Below are 12,406 nucleotides of genomic sequence, written 5' to 3' on the forward strand. Positions count from 1 at the left end.
GTTATTCTTAAACCAGCTGTATAGCCAAATCACCACAAGGAGGCTAGGATGTATTTAATTAACCTAGAGCACATTTATGAGCAATAGTTATTCCATCCTAAACCTCCAAGCCTGCATAGTTTCCTCCCATTCAGGTTTCCCACATTATACTTGCTTTTAGTCATATCTTAGGTCCGGTTCATCTCTCCTCCTGGCTTTAAGTCCTATCCTACTGATCTCTCTTCTCAACTTCTCCCACTCACTCCTTTTTCCTCCACTCAAGACCAGGATGCCCCACCCTATTCTCTCCCTTGCTCAGCATTGGGGCTGGTTGTTTTTTTGACAATACAGAGAACAAATGGTGGCATGTTTACACAAACTTGAGACAGGTGATACTTAGAATAAACATCACAATGCAATGTACAGATTGAAACCAGATAGTGGGGTAGAGAAATCAGCATTTGAATGAACAAGGGTATATTGTATACATTCCACAAGAACATTATACCAACATATATACAACCAGGTTTGGGCTGGAGAAATGGCTCAGACATAAAAGGCTTGCTATGCAAACATGGGTACATGAATTTGGATCTCCAACACCCACATAAAAGTTAGATGCACATGCCTGTAAGCCTTGTCTAGGGAGGTAGAGACAGGAGAATCCCCAGTACTTGCTGTCCATCTCCTCCAGCCAAAGAGAGACCATGTTTTAGAAACTAATGTATGTAGAGCAGTAGAATTGGCATCCAATATCAAAATGTGGCCTCCAATTGCACATACACACTTGTGAGTGTGCACAGCCATGCACACATTCAGGAACGATGGTTATTTCCTGCATACACACACCCTCCACCAAACAATATAATTAATTGATTAAGACAAGTTTGAGGGAATGCTGTCATAGTGAAAAGTCTGAAACTGCAGAAAGTGTCAATGTTGTTAGATTATTATCTATCTTTACTTAGAACACAGTGAGGAGAGAAAGTCCTGCAACTGTTCCTGTTAGGGAGGGAACTCTCTTTGGTTGTTTTCATAGGTTCATCAAAAAAGGAACAATTAATATATTAAAATAAGTACTAAATAAAATCTAAAGCATCAAGGCATTCGTGGCAAACAAATGAAAAAAGGGAAGATAGCTGATGCAAAACAGTATCTTTGAAGAATGAGGCTGCAGATAGAGATGAGATGGAGCTGTGAAGATTTCAGAAGAAAACAAGACAGATTTAACAATGAGGGAAAGATCTGTTTTGTTTTAAAACAACATACCTTTGCACTAGTTATGCTCTTTTTTTTTTCTTTTCTATTCAGTAGCATTTGCCTCCTTAGCAATCCTTTTCACAATGAAAGTTCAAAAAATTGGAAAGTTGCTCCTACCCAAATGGTCAACTTTCAGCCCTCAGGAGCTCTCTGTGGTATCAGTATTTGGGCTTTACTAGCAAGCATATAAGATCAAGTGAGCAGAAAGATGCTGAGGCAGGTTATTAAGGACTTGGTTCCATTATTGCATTAGCTTATAGGAAACACAGGTTGATGATAAATAAATATTTGTAAAATAGAAAACAGTTCAGCAACCTCAGAAATAAATTGGGAACTCAGAGCAAATCTCTACTAAAATCAATGCAAGTTTAAAGACTAGCTTCGTGATATCAGCTCCATTATTTCCAAAAGAATATATCCTGGTAACAACATATTCATGGAAATTCATAAGGGATCTGCTATTTCTATGAATATTTTGCAAGCAATAACTTTTGCAATCTATTAAAATAGAGGCATTTATCATCCCAGTTTTGCTGATGACAAAACCAAAGTAAAGATGTTGGGGTGGTGGCACTTGCCTTAATCCAAGAACTTGAGAAACAGGGGCAGAGAGATGAATCTTTCAAAGTCAGACAATCTGAGCTACATGAGAACAACTGGGTGCAATTATGTACCAAAAATCCATAATAAATAAGCGAGAAAGCCTCAGCGCAGATACAGAGGAAAGAATTGTGAAGATCTCATGTGTAAACAATACATGGATATTACTCCTTCTCTACGTGTGAGAGACAAGATGACAAAGCACTTGAGGAAAATGAACACATGATACCCCTTTTAAAGTCCTTTGTAGGAGGCATCTCCCTTTTTGTCTTACACTCCAATATGCTTCAGACTAATAAAATGGCAATACTCCCCATCCAAAGGATGGAAATGCCTTAATGAGGAATGTGTGCAATGTTCTCCCCTCTGGCATTTTTAATACAAGAATGATTACCAGAGAATATTGAGCATTCAGAGTTCACACCTCTGAGATAATGTTGAAGAAACTGGTTCAGAGTGGTCAGCCTGGTCATAGGGAGGGTCAATGATGAAATGAAAATGCAAGCTATTTCCTCTTACTTTTTTAGCCTTTACAAGAATGTCTGCTTCTTTATTAATCACTAGGATATCTTGGCAGAACCCATCTCGAAATATAAACAGACCAATTAACTTATTAACCTTTGTCTGGACTATTTAGCCACAAAAATATTCTGCTTTCCTAATCTATGAAAAACTTATCAATAAAAAATGCCAAAATAATATTTTCTCCTTGTGGAAAACAAAACATGTCCATTCTTGCTTTTTGTTTAAGGCCTACAATTTTCAATGCATAAAATATGCATACATATAAGAAAATTTACTACCTAAATGTTGAGTTTATCTTGAAATATTTTGGCTTTTCAAAATAGATACTGGGGGTTGGGGGTTTAGCTCAGTGGTAGAGTGCTTGCCTAGCAAGTGCAAGGCCCTGGGTTCGGTCCTCAGCTCTGGAAAAAAAAAAAAAAGACAAAATAACAAAATAGATACTGATAGATCCTTGTGACTTGGATGGTTTGGGTGAATAAACAGTAGGTGCCCATACTCTGTGATAAGATCAGATGACTTCATAGAAGATATGAAGAAAGTTAACCAAAATATAAACAAATAAAGTTCATATAAAGAATTTAAAAGAATTAAGTAATATGTAGACATTTATTTAAAGTTACTATTAAAAGTTAGTTACATAAGCTGGTAAATAATTGTATATAACTTTCTAGGATTTCCATTTTTCTTTCTAAACAGAGATTAATAAATTCCCAAATATAAACTGAAGATGAACTTTCTGATGAAGAAACATAACATAGTAGAAGTTTTTTTTTTAATAGAACCAAACATTTGAAAACCACTAGACCCAATTTCAAATAGTCATATAATGTCTAAAATTGTTATGGTTTGATTTTTTATTAATCTATTACAACTGTACCACCCATGGTTAACAATTTTCACTGTTTCTTGTGGAGTTTGTTATAATTTAAGGAAAGTTTTTTTTTATTAAAGATGAATCAAAGTATTCAGACATCAAATTGGATTATGCATTATTAAAAATAAATACTTAAAATAAGTTGTAACATTAGTATTCAGTTTTGACACATCCAAATGTGCATGTTTTTTTTTAAATATGTCAACATGACTAATAAGATGAAACAATTTTTTCAGACTCATGCTGTAAATATTTTCTGTTTTAATTTGTTGCTGCAATGATTTTACCTGTGAATTTTCATAAAATGAATTTTTATGCTTTTGTGTGGGGTTTGGTGATAGGGAATTAAACCAAGGATCTCATGCATTCTGGGAATTCATTCCACCACTAAACTACATGACTATCCCTAGTCTCAGGTATCAGTTTAATCATTAATTTTTATTTATTAAAATGATTTGCTGCATAGAAAAAGACCTCTTTAAAATATGTTTCACAATGTTTTCAGAAGTATGAGTGCAACAGTAGATAATGAGTAGATAGACACATGAAATTCACCCAAATCCATGGTTTTCATTCTGAAACTCTCAGACAGTGGTCACTCCATATCCACGGAAAAAGGCTACACAGTACCACACCAAGGACTGGGAATATGAATGTTAAATAAATTTAACAGGGTATGGTGAAGGAGGCACTGGAGATGTGCACTGATGTCCATAAATTAGGAGATGCTGAATAGCCTACAGTTGCTTTTCAGCATATCTCAGTTTTGCATCCTCTAAACGCTAATGATATATCATTATATAATTATCCTCCCAGGGCCTGGAGGAAATACAATCCAGTCTCTGAGAGCCCTTTTGCCAACATGATGTCCAGCTGTTCAGGAAGGTAGCACAGCCAAGGGAATAAAGTGTGAACCTCAGTCAACTGAATGAATTTCTTACTCAAAATTACAGGGTATGTTTATTCTTTACTACTGAGATCCTATTCAAAATGCACGAGGGATGTCTCCAAATAAACTCAGTGGTAATTAAAAATTGAAAATTAATGAGCATTCTAGTCAGTTAGCTCTATGTGTATAGCATGTGCCAAAATGTCCTTTTATTAGGTAAGTTTCTTCTTAGAAAATGGAAGAAAAGCCTACACCACACATCTTAAAGAACATCAGGGAAAGCCTTTCTATTTCAATTGGTAGAGAAAGAAAGATGTTTTGCCTTACTAAGTTTTATCTTGTTATGTTTTATTGTTATCTTTTAGAAGCCCCCCCTTTTTTTTTCTAATGAGAAAAAGAAAGGGAGTGACTCAAGGTGGCTGAGAAGGTGGGGAGGAGTAGAGGGAGGGAAAGCTACAATCAAGATACACTGTATGAGAAAAGATTCTATTGTCAATGAAGGGGGGAATAAAAAAAATTGGTCACTTGATGTCCCTAAATCTTCAAAGGAAGTTTGGAAAATAAACATGTGACATGGGGCAATCGAGCAGACACACATGCAACTAAGATGGTATAGACAAGCCAAGTTTTATATATTTAGAAATGTATATGTGTACATACATTTATATATCTAACAATTCCTTTTTTAAAAAAAGAGGTCAGGAATTTGAGAAAGGTCAAGGAAGGGTACATGGAGGACTCTGGAGGGAGAAAATAAAAAACAGAAATCATGTAATTATATTACACTCAAAATATAAAAGATAATTTTTAAAAGGAAACAGAATTATAAAAACCTGAGCCTATTAACAAAGAAATTGCAGAAAGTAGCAAAATGTGGCCATTAATAGCTAACTACATGCGCTACTTCCTCCTGTTGTATATGTCCAGTTTATACCACTCAGTAAGAAAATATCGCAAGGCGGTAAGGCCTGTTATTTGAATGTCCTGCATCCTGCAAAACATAAACAGCTTTTCAATTTTTGCTCTTCTTTTAAAGTAGTTTTTAACTTACTCCCTGAAAATTTTGTAGTTTTTAAACTTTTCTGTAGTTTTGAGAATTTCATACATGTATAGAATTAAATATGACCATAGCCACATTCCATCATGTATGGAATTAAATATGACCATGACCATATCCAGTTTCCATCATGTGTAGAATTTAATATGATAGTATCCACCTTCTATTTCTCTCTTCAAGTCCCTCAATATTTCTCAATCACATGCAAAATTGATTTTTTCATTACTTTTTAGGACTAGCAAGTGCTACACACATATGCATGGGTATATGACACAGATAAGAATATGGGAAAAGTTTCAGTGGCCACATAAAGAATAAAGAATAACATAAAGAATAACTCTCCCTTCTCCCACAACTGTTCACTGCTCGTAGCTAAAGGGGTAAAACCTGAAGATTCTCTGTCCCAGCTATTCTGACATTTTGTCTGGCTTGATATTGTGCAGATCTTGTATAAGCAACAGTGATGTTATTACTTTATGATGTAAAGTCCAGAAGACAAAATTCCACTCAGCTCCTCCCATCTTAGAACTCTTATATTCCCTCTGCTTTCTTTTCCAAAATATTCTAGGACTCTTTACAGTGAAGGATTTAATATGGATGTTCTCTTTAAAACTGAGCTCAAATCTCTTATTCTAAGCTCTGTGACTTGTTCTCCAGTTAGGCATCTCTCTCCTGAGTACTGTCCAATGAAGAAGAAGAAAAAAAAACAAAAACAAAAAAACCTTCTCTGACAACTGTTGAGGGAAGCCTAGGTCTATCAGCGTAAGTAATTAGAGTGCAATGATGCCGTGGCTATTTAGCAAAACAACAACAGCGCGTTTGGCTTAGGGCCCACGACCTCCCCAACTATGGAATTTTGACTAGGATTACAGGACCAGGCATGAAATTCCTGTCTGAAGAACATGTTTCAGATATAACCAGAAAAAAAAAAAAAAGCTTAGTTACTAGGTAACATTCATACCACTGTTGCACTAAAGAACCAATCACATTGGAATTGATACTGGCTTAATGGTGCAGATCTTGTGGCAGTAACTAGAGCTGCTGTAAGAAGGCATGTGCATGTTTTGTCCAGAAGCCACAGCTTTTGATAACAACACTTCCTTTATCTTATGAAATTACCGGGACTAACTTTAGAAAACCCATGTTCATAGTCATAAAACCATGCCCACATTTTCTGCTCTTGGTTTTGCAAAGATGCTAGTTCCTCTGTGAGTGGTTATAATGAGCCATATGAAGCATTTAAAATTTTTTTCTCAGAAATAACAAAAGGGACTTTTGTGCTGTCATTGCTGCTTGAACCACAGCACAGATCACTGATCAAACAATGAATTCTTGCAAACAACTCAATCTTCCTTCAATTTCCCGAACCACCTCATTTCACCTTTGCCCTGCATTGTAATCAAAGTGTACAAGTTTCATGTAACTATTTCAGATAAAATATAATATCCCAAGGCAATATTTTGTAGAATTTCCCTGTACACTTTTGTCATTCAAAATTACATTTGAACTAGAACAGTCCTTTAGCATGTGCTTTGGAAGAGGCTCCTTACTGCTCTGAATATATAGACTTTTGTATATTATTTACTTTGGCATTAATACTTTGTCTCATTCATTGCAGAATTTTATGTGTGTCTTCTTTTGTCTACTTAATTGTCCCTTTTCTGAACGCAAACTGAGACATACTTAGGCTCCACAGTATCTACAACAAAGCCTGACAAATAGAAATGGCATCTATTATCACTCAAAAAGAATTCTCAAATTCAATTGCTTCATGGTCAATTTTATGCTCATGATCGGTCTTGCCATATCTAAACAATCATAGAAGAGTTCCTAACTTCACAATTAAAATTCAAACTTTCCTTTCAGCCTTAGCTTTGAGCTCCTGTTGTACAGATAGGCATCAATTGATCTACTCAGTCAACATTAAGTGTCAGTTTCTTCTGTGGGAAAATGACCAGTACAGTCTTCAGCATTTAACCATGTTTCTCTCTGTGGGAAATATGGTTCTCAGCCTTTTCAATATGATATAATCTAATTTAGATCCCATTTCTACATTTACTATTTTATTAGAGAGAGATAAAGTGACATTCTGAAGCCAGCATGAACATTCAGTAAATTTCAATGTAAGGCTCAGATACTAGAGATACTACAGAAAATTCAGTTGGACCAACTGTGTATACATCACATTGAAGAATTACTGAATCCAGACTCCACAGAATATAAATGAAACTCAAGGCCTGTAGGTGGCACAACTTTCTTCACTTATTGACTTCCTTGTTTCACAGTGAAAAAGAGTTAGGCAGGAGCTGCAAATTACCTTGTCTAAGAGAAAACTGCCAATTTGCCTTTTAAAGCTAATTAATGTTAATAAACACAGTGAGGATTTTTTTTAACATAAACAAGAAAATAAAATTAGTTTTGTATTTGTGCAAGACTTTACCTAGGCTTATGAGGCCATAATTTGAGGTGCAGCTTTACCTTGTGGGAAGAAAGGAAATCAGCAAATATTGGTGCTATAGCCCAGAAGCCAGACTATTTCGTACCAAGTGACTTGCTTTAGTTCTAGAACTGGCGCAGAAGGGAAACCAAAATTTCTTTTACTAGTAAGCCTCTGCAACACACATGGGCAGTCAAGCAATACAAATCAGTAGTTGATGGGAGGAAAGAAAGCCTTTCAACTGAAGTGCAGCACGAGGCAGAATCGACCCGAGAGTCAACATCTCTTGGAGCCTCCACCAGCAGTAGGAAGCACAGGGTAGCGCAAACATTCCACGCCCTCTCGGGCTCCGGGGGTCACGTGAGGCGGCGCGGCCCTCAGGAGCGGCGCCTGCGCGGGAGGAGGCGGCGTCGTTGGCGTCGGGTGGAGGAGCCGCCGGGGCGCCCGCGGGCGGGGTGAAATGGCGGGCTCCGCCGCCTTGGGGCGTGTGGTTTCTAGTTTTAGGGCTTCTGAACTCCGGGTGTCCGTGGGCCTTGCCGGGCCCAACAGAAGCGGCCTCAGGCATCGCCTCCCCACGAGGGCGCCGCAAGGACTGAAGGCTGAGGCGCGGCTGCAGGCCTGAGGGTCACACTAAAGTTCGACACCCGCAGGCGCTTGGAGGACTTTCAGGTCTAACCACGTCATCGCTTTCCTGTGTGGATGTAGTTCTTCACCAGTAGAGCCTGACTTGGCTGCGGCTGGAATCCACTCGCTGCCTTCAGCCTCAGTCACTCCTCAGTCCCTGTGGTCTCCTGTTGGTTCTGTGCTGCCTCAAGACACCAAACCCATGTTTGGGATGCAGCAGCCATCTTCTCCCATGCCTCCTGTTCATCCTGACGTTCAGCTAAAGAACTTGCCCTTTTATGACGTCCTTGATGTTCTCATCAAGCCCACAAGTTTAGTCCAAAGCAGTAGCCAATGGCTTCAAGAGAGGTTTTTTATTTTTGCTTTGACACCTCAACAAGTTAGAGAGATAAGCATCTCAAAGGACTTTTTGTCAGGTGGCAGGAGAGAGTACACAGTCCAAGTTCAACTGCGACTTTGCCTGGCAGAGACCAGCTGCCCTCAAGAAGATAACTATCCCAATAGTTTGTGTATAAGAGTAAATGGGAAATTCTTCCCTTTGCCTGGCTATGCACCACCACCTAAAAATGGGATTGAACAGAAGCGCCCTGGACGCCCCTTGGATATTACATCTTTAGTTAGGCTGTCTTCAGCTGAGCCAAATCAGATTTCTATTTCTTGGGCATCTGAAATTGGAAAGAATTACTCCATGTCTGTGTATCTTGTACGACAGCTCACATCAGCCCTGTTACTACAGAGATTAAAAATGAAAGGTATTAGAAATTCTGACCATTCCAGAGCGCTAATTAAAGAAAAACTTACTGCAGATCCTGACAGTGAAATTGCTACAACTAGTCTTCGAGTGTCCTTGATGTGCCCTTTAGGAAAAATGAGGCTGACGGTCCCGTGCCGCGCTGTGACGTGTACACATCTGCAGTGTTTTGATGCTGCGCTTTATCTTCAAATGAATGAGAAGAAGCCTACCTGGATTTGTCCTGTCTGTGACAAAAAGGCTGCCTATGAAAGTCTGGTATTAGATGGGCTTTTCATGCAAATTCTCAATGACTGCTCTGATGTGGATGAGATCAAATTCCAAGAAGATGGTTCTTGGTGTCCCATGAGACCTATGAAAGAAGCTGTGAAAGTAGCCAGCCAGCCCTGTTCAACAATGGAAAGTTCAGGTGTCTTTAGTAAACCTTGTTCAGTGACTGTAGCCAGTGATGCAAGCAAGAAGATAGATGTTATTGATCTAACGACTCAGAGCTCTTCTGACGAAGATGAAGACCCTCCTGCCAAAAGGAAACGCATCTTTATGTCTAAAACACACAGCAGTCCAACCAAAGGGGTTCTGGTGTGTCAGTCATCTTCTGTAAGGGTGCCCAGCATGACTCTGGTCCATCCTGCTGCTATTCCACCTTCATTAACAGACTACTCAGTACCATTCCACCACGCGTCAGTGCCAAGCGTGTCATCATATTTGCCAGGTTTGGAGTTTCTTTCCCTTATTCCAGTTGATACCCAGCAGTACTGTCCTCCTATGTTTTTAGATAGTCTCACTTCATCCTTAACAGCAAACAGTATGTCTGCCACCACCACCAATACCCGTGAAAGCAGTACTAAAGTTAGTTCATCCAGCAGCAGGAGTGAGGCAGCGCTCATAACCAGCAGTGGGAGTAACATTCCTGACATCATCTCTTTGGACTAAACAAGGATACAGTTGATTCTGGGAATCATTCAACAATTATTTTTTTTTTAAATGGCTAGTCCATGGAGGCTAATTTTTGCAATTTAATATTTATTGAAATGTCAAGTGGATTCTTTGCTTTCTGAGCGATGAACACAGATGACTGCAGTGAGAACCAGATGACATGCAAGGACTTTTCTTATGCTGTACACTGAACATCAGATATATTTCCTCTACTGCAGTGTCTTCTGGAACAGTGGATTTCAGTTTCTACATTACTGGATGGATTCTACAGATCAGTTAAATTTTTTGTTAAGATAAATATCAATAAAGTTGTATAAATAGTTAAACTTTTGTAATTCAAGGTGTAATCACTGATCTAGAATAACAGCAACTTTCGTTTGATATGAAGGAAAATAGATGGGAAGAAGTCATGTTTTCTGACTGAATACTTTCTATAGAGATTTGTTCTATTTTGTTAAAGTAATGGATTTTCAGTAACTGGCCAGAACATGTGTTTCAATTATCTTCTTTCGATTTTCTATTCTTCATTACCCATCAAACAAAATGATCTTTGTGCTGTGCATTTTCTCTTGTCCTTACACATTGACATTGCTTGCTGATGTGCAGAGGGAAGTGCTGGGATTTGGTTCAACTTTGTAGTGATAATGTTTAAGAACACAACACGGGTTTTATTCTGATATAATGTGTTATTTTTGGTTACTATACATTTGTATTCTAGAATTTTCTACAAATTTGAGACTTTTTGTTTGTTTTGTTTTTTTTCAGAAAGAAACTCTAGAGCCTTTGAATGAAATGTGCTTGAGTTATCTGGAAGAATTTACTTCACAATATCCAGAGATAATGTAATAGTTGGGAAGCACCTGAACGTATTTAGGAGAGGTAGTAATAACTAGGTTCTTCCTAAGAACTTAATTGGTCTCATGTATTTTATTGACTAGTGCAGTATACTATCATGGGTGGAAGTTTTCAACTTTTAATGTCACTAATAAATTATATTTAGGGTCTCTGATTACAATTTTTACCAGTATAATATCTAATTTAGCAGTAATTTTCAAGTTTAAAGAAAAGTCAATAGTAAATGATGAGTGGTACCAGATCTAATTTTTCTAATATTTTAAAAGAAGTTTTTTGTTTGTTTTTTGGTTTTGTTTTGTTTTTTTGTTGTTGTTGTTTTGTTTTATGAAAACATGTACACACACAAATTAGGGATATTTGAAGTGAAGTGTCCCAAAGCCCACTTAATGCTACCTTTAAACATCCCTTTTTTTGTGACTATGATAGCTGCACTCATCCACTAAATGTTTGATTTGGATTTCTTAATATTTTAGTTCTCAAGAATTTAGTACTTTACTAATGCCTAGTGGTCTCTACCTATGCTATCTATATCTAATTTAATGTATTTTGTTTGTTTGTTTTTGTGGCTACTCTTAATTTCTCGAACGAACAATTCCCAATATCAGGAGTACTTCGTCTCTCAAACAGGGACATTTTACTGATTTCAGAACTACTGCAGCTAGAGAGCTGGCTTGCCCCTGGTTGGCATTTTATCTTCTCAAGTTTCCATGGCCTTTGTGTGCTTTTTGTACAGATGCCTGTGTAGTTGTCCACATTGTCCCTTCTTTGCCTTCAGCACCTCATAAAAAGACACAGACTAACAGATTGGTTGCAGAAAAAGGATCCAACCTTCTGCTGCATTCAAGAAACTTACCTCTGCAACAAAGATAGAAACTACCTTAGATTAAAGGGCCGGAAGAGGGTTTTCTAAGCAAACAGATCCAAGACACAAGCTTGAGTAGCTATCCTAATATGTAATAAAATAGACTTTCAACCAAAATTCTTCAAAAGAGATGGGGAGAGACACTTCATTCTCATCAAAGGAAAAAATCCACCAGGAGGACATCAGAATCCTGAACATCTATGCACCAAAAACATGGGCTCCAGCATTTGTCAAAGAAACATTATTAAAGTTTAAATCACACATTGATCCCAATACCTTAATAGGGGAAAACTTGTGCCAAGGGACAGATCATTGAGACAGAAGCTAATGAAGCTTACAGAGAAATAATGATGCTTACAGAGGTCTTAAATCAAATGAACCTAGTAGATGTCTACAGAACCATGCACCCAAACACAAAAGAGTATACCTTCTTCTTAGCACCTCAAGGAACCTTCTCAAAAACTGACCATATAGTTGGGGACAAAGTAAGCCTCAACAGATACAAGGAGATTGAATAATGCCATGTATCCTATCAGACCACCATGGTCTAAAACTATACCTCAACAATAATAAATAACAAAAATCTACACACACATGGAAACTGAACAACTCTCTACTCAGTGACACCTGGGTCAGGGAGGAAATAAGAAATTAAAGACTTCCTAGAATTTAATGAAAATGAAGGTACAACTTACCCTAACTTATGGGACACAATGAAAGTAGTGTTAAGAGGAAAATTCATAGTACTACATGCTTT

General features: G+C 37.7%; 1 protein-coding gene across 1 annotated transcript; it reads left to right on the forward strand.

Annotated features, from left to right (window-relative positions):
- The first annotated feature begins 8,432 nt into the window (after positions 1-8,432).
- LOC110562520 (E3 SUMO-protein ligase PIAS2-like) lies at positions 8,433-9,929 on the forward strand. The gene has a single exon (XM_060368939.1). The coding sequence runs from the start codon at positions 8,448-8,450 to the stop codon at positions 9,927-9,929; it is 1,482 nt and encodes a 493-aa protein (XP_060224922.1). The 5' UTR covers positions 8,433-8,447.
- Positions 9,930-12,406: the final 2,477 nt, after the last annotated feature.

This window comes from Meriones unguiculatus, chromosome 1 (assembly GCF_030254825.1).
Source record: "Meriones unguiculatus strain TT.TT164.6M chromosome 1, Bangor_MerUng_6.1, whole genome shotgun sequence".
NCBI lineage: Eukaryota > Metazoa > Chordata > Mammalia > Rodentia > Muridae > Meriones > Meriones unguiculatus.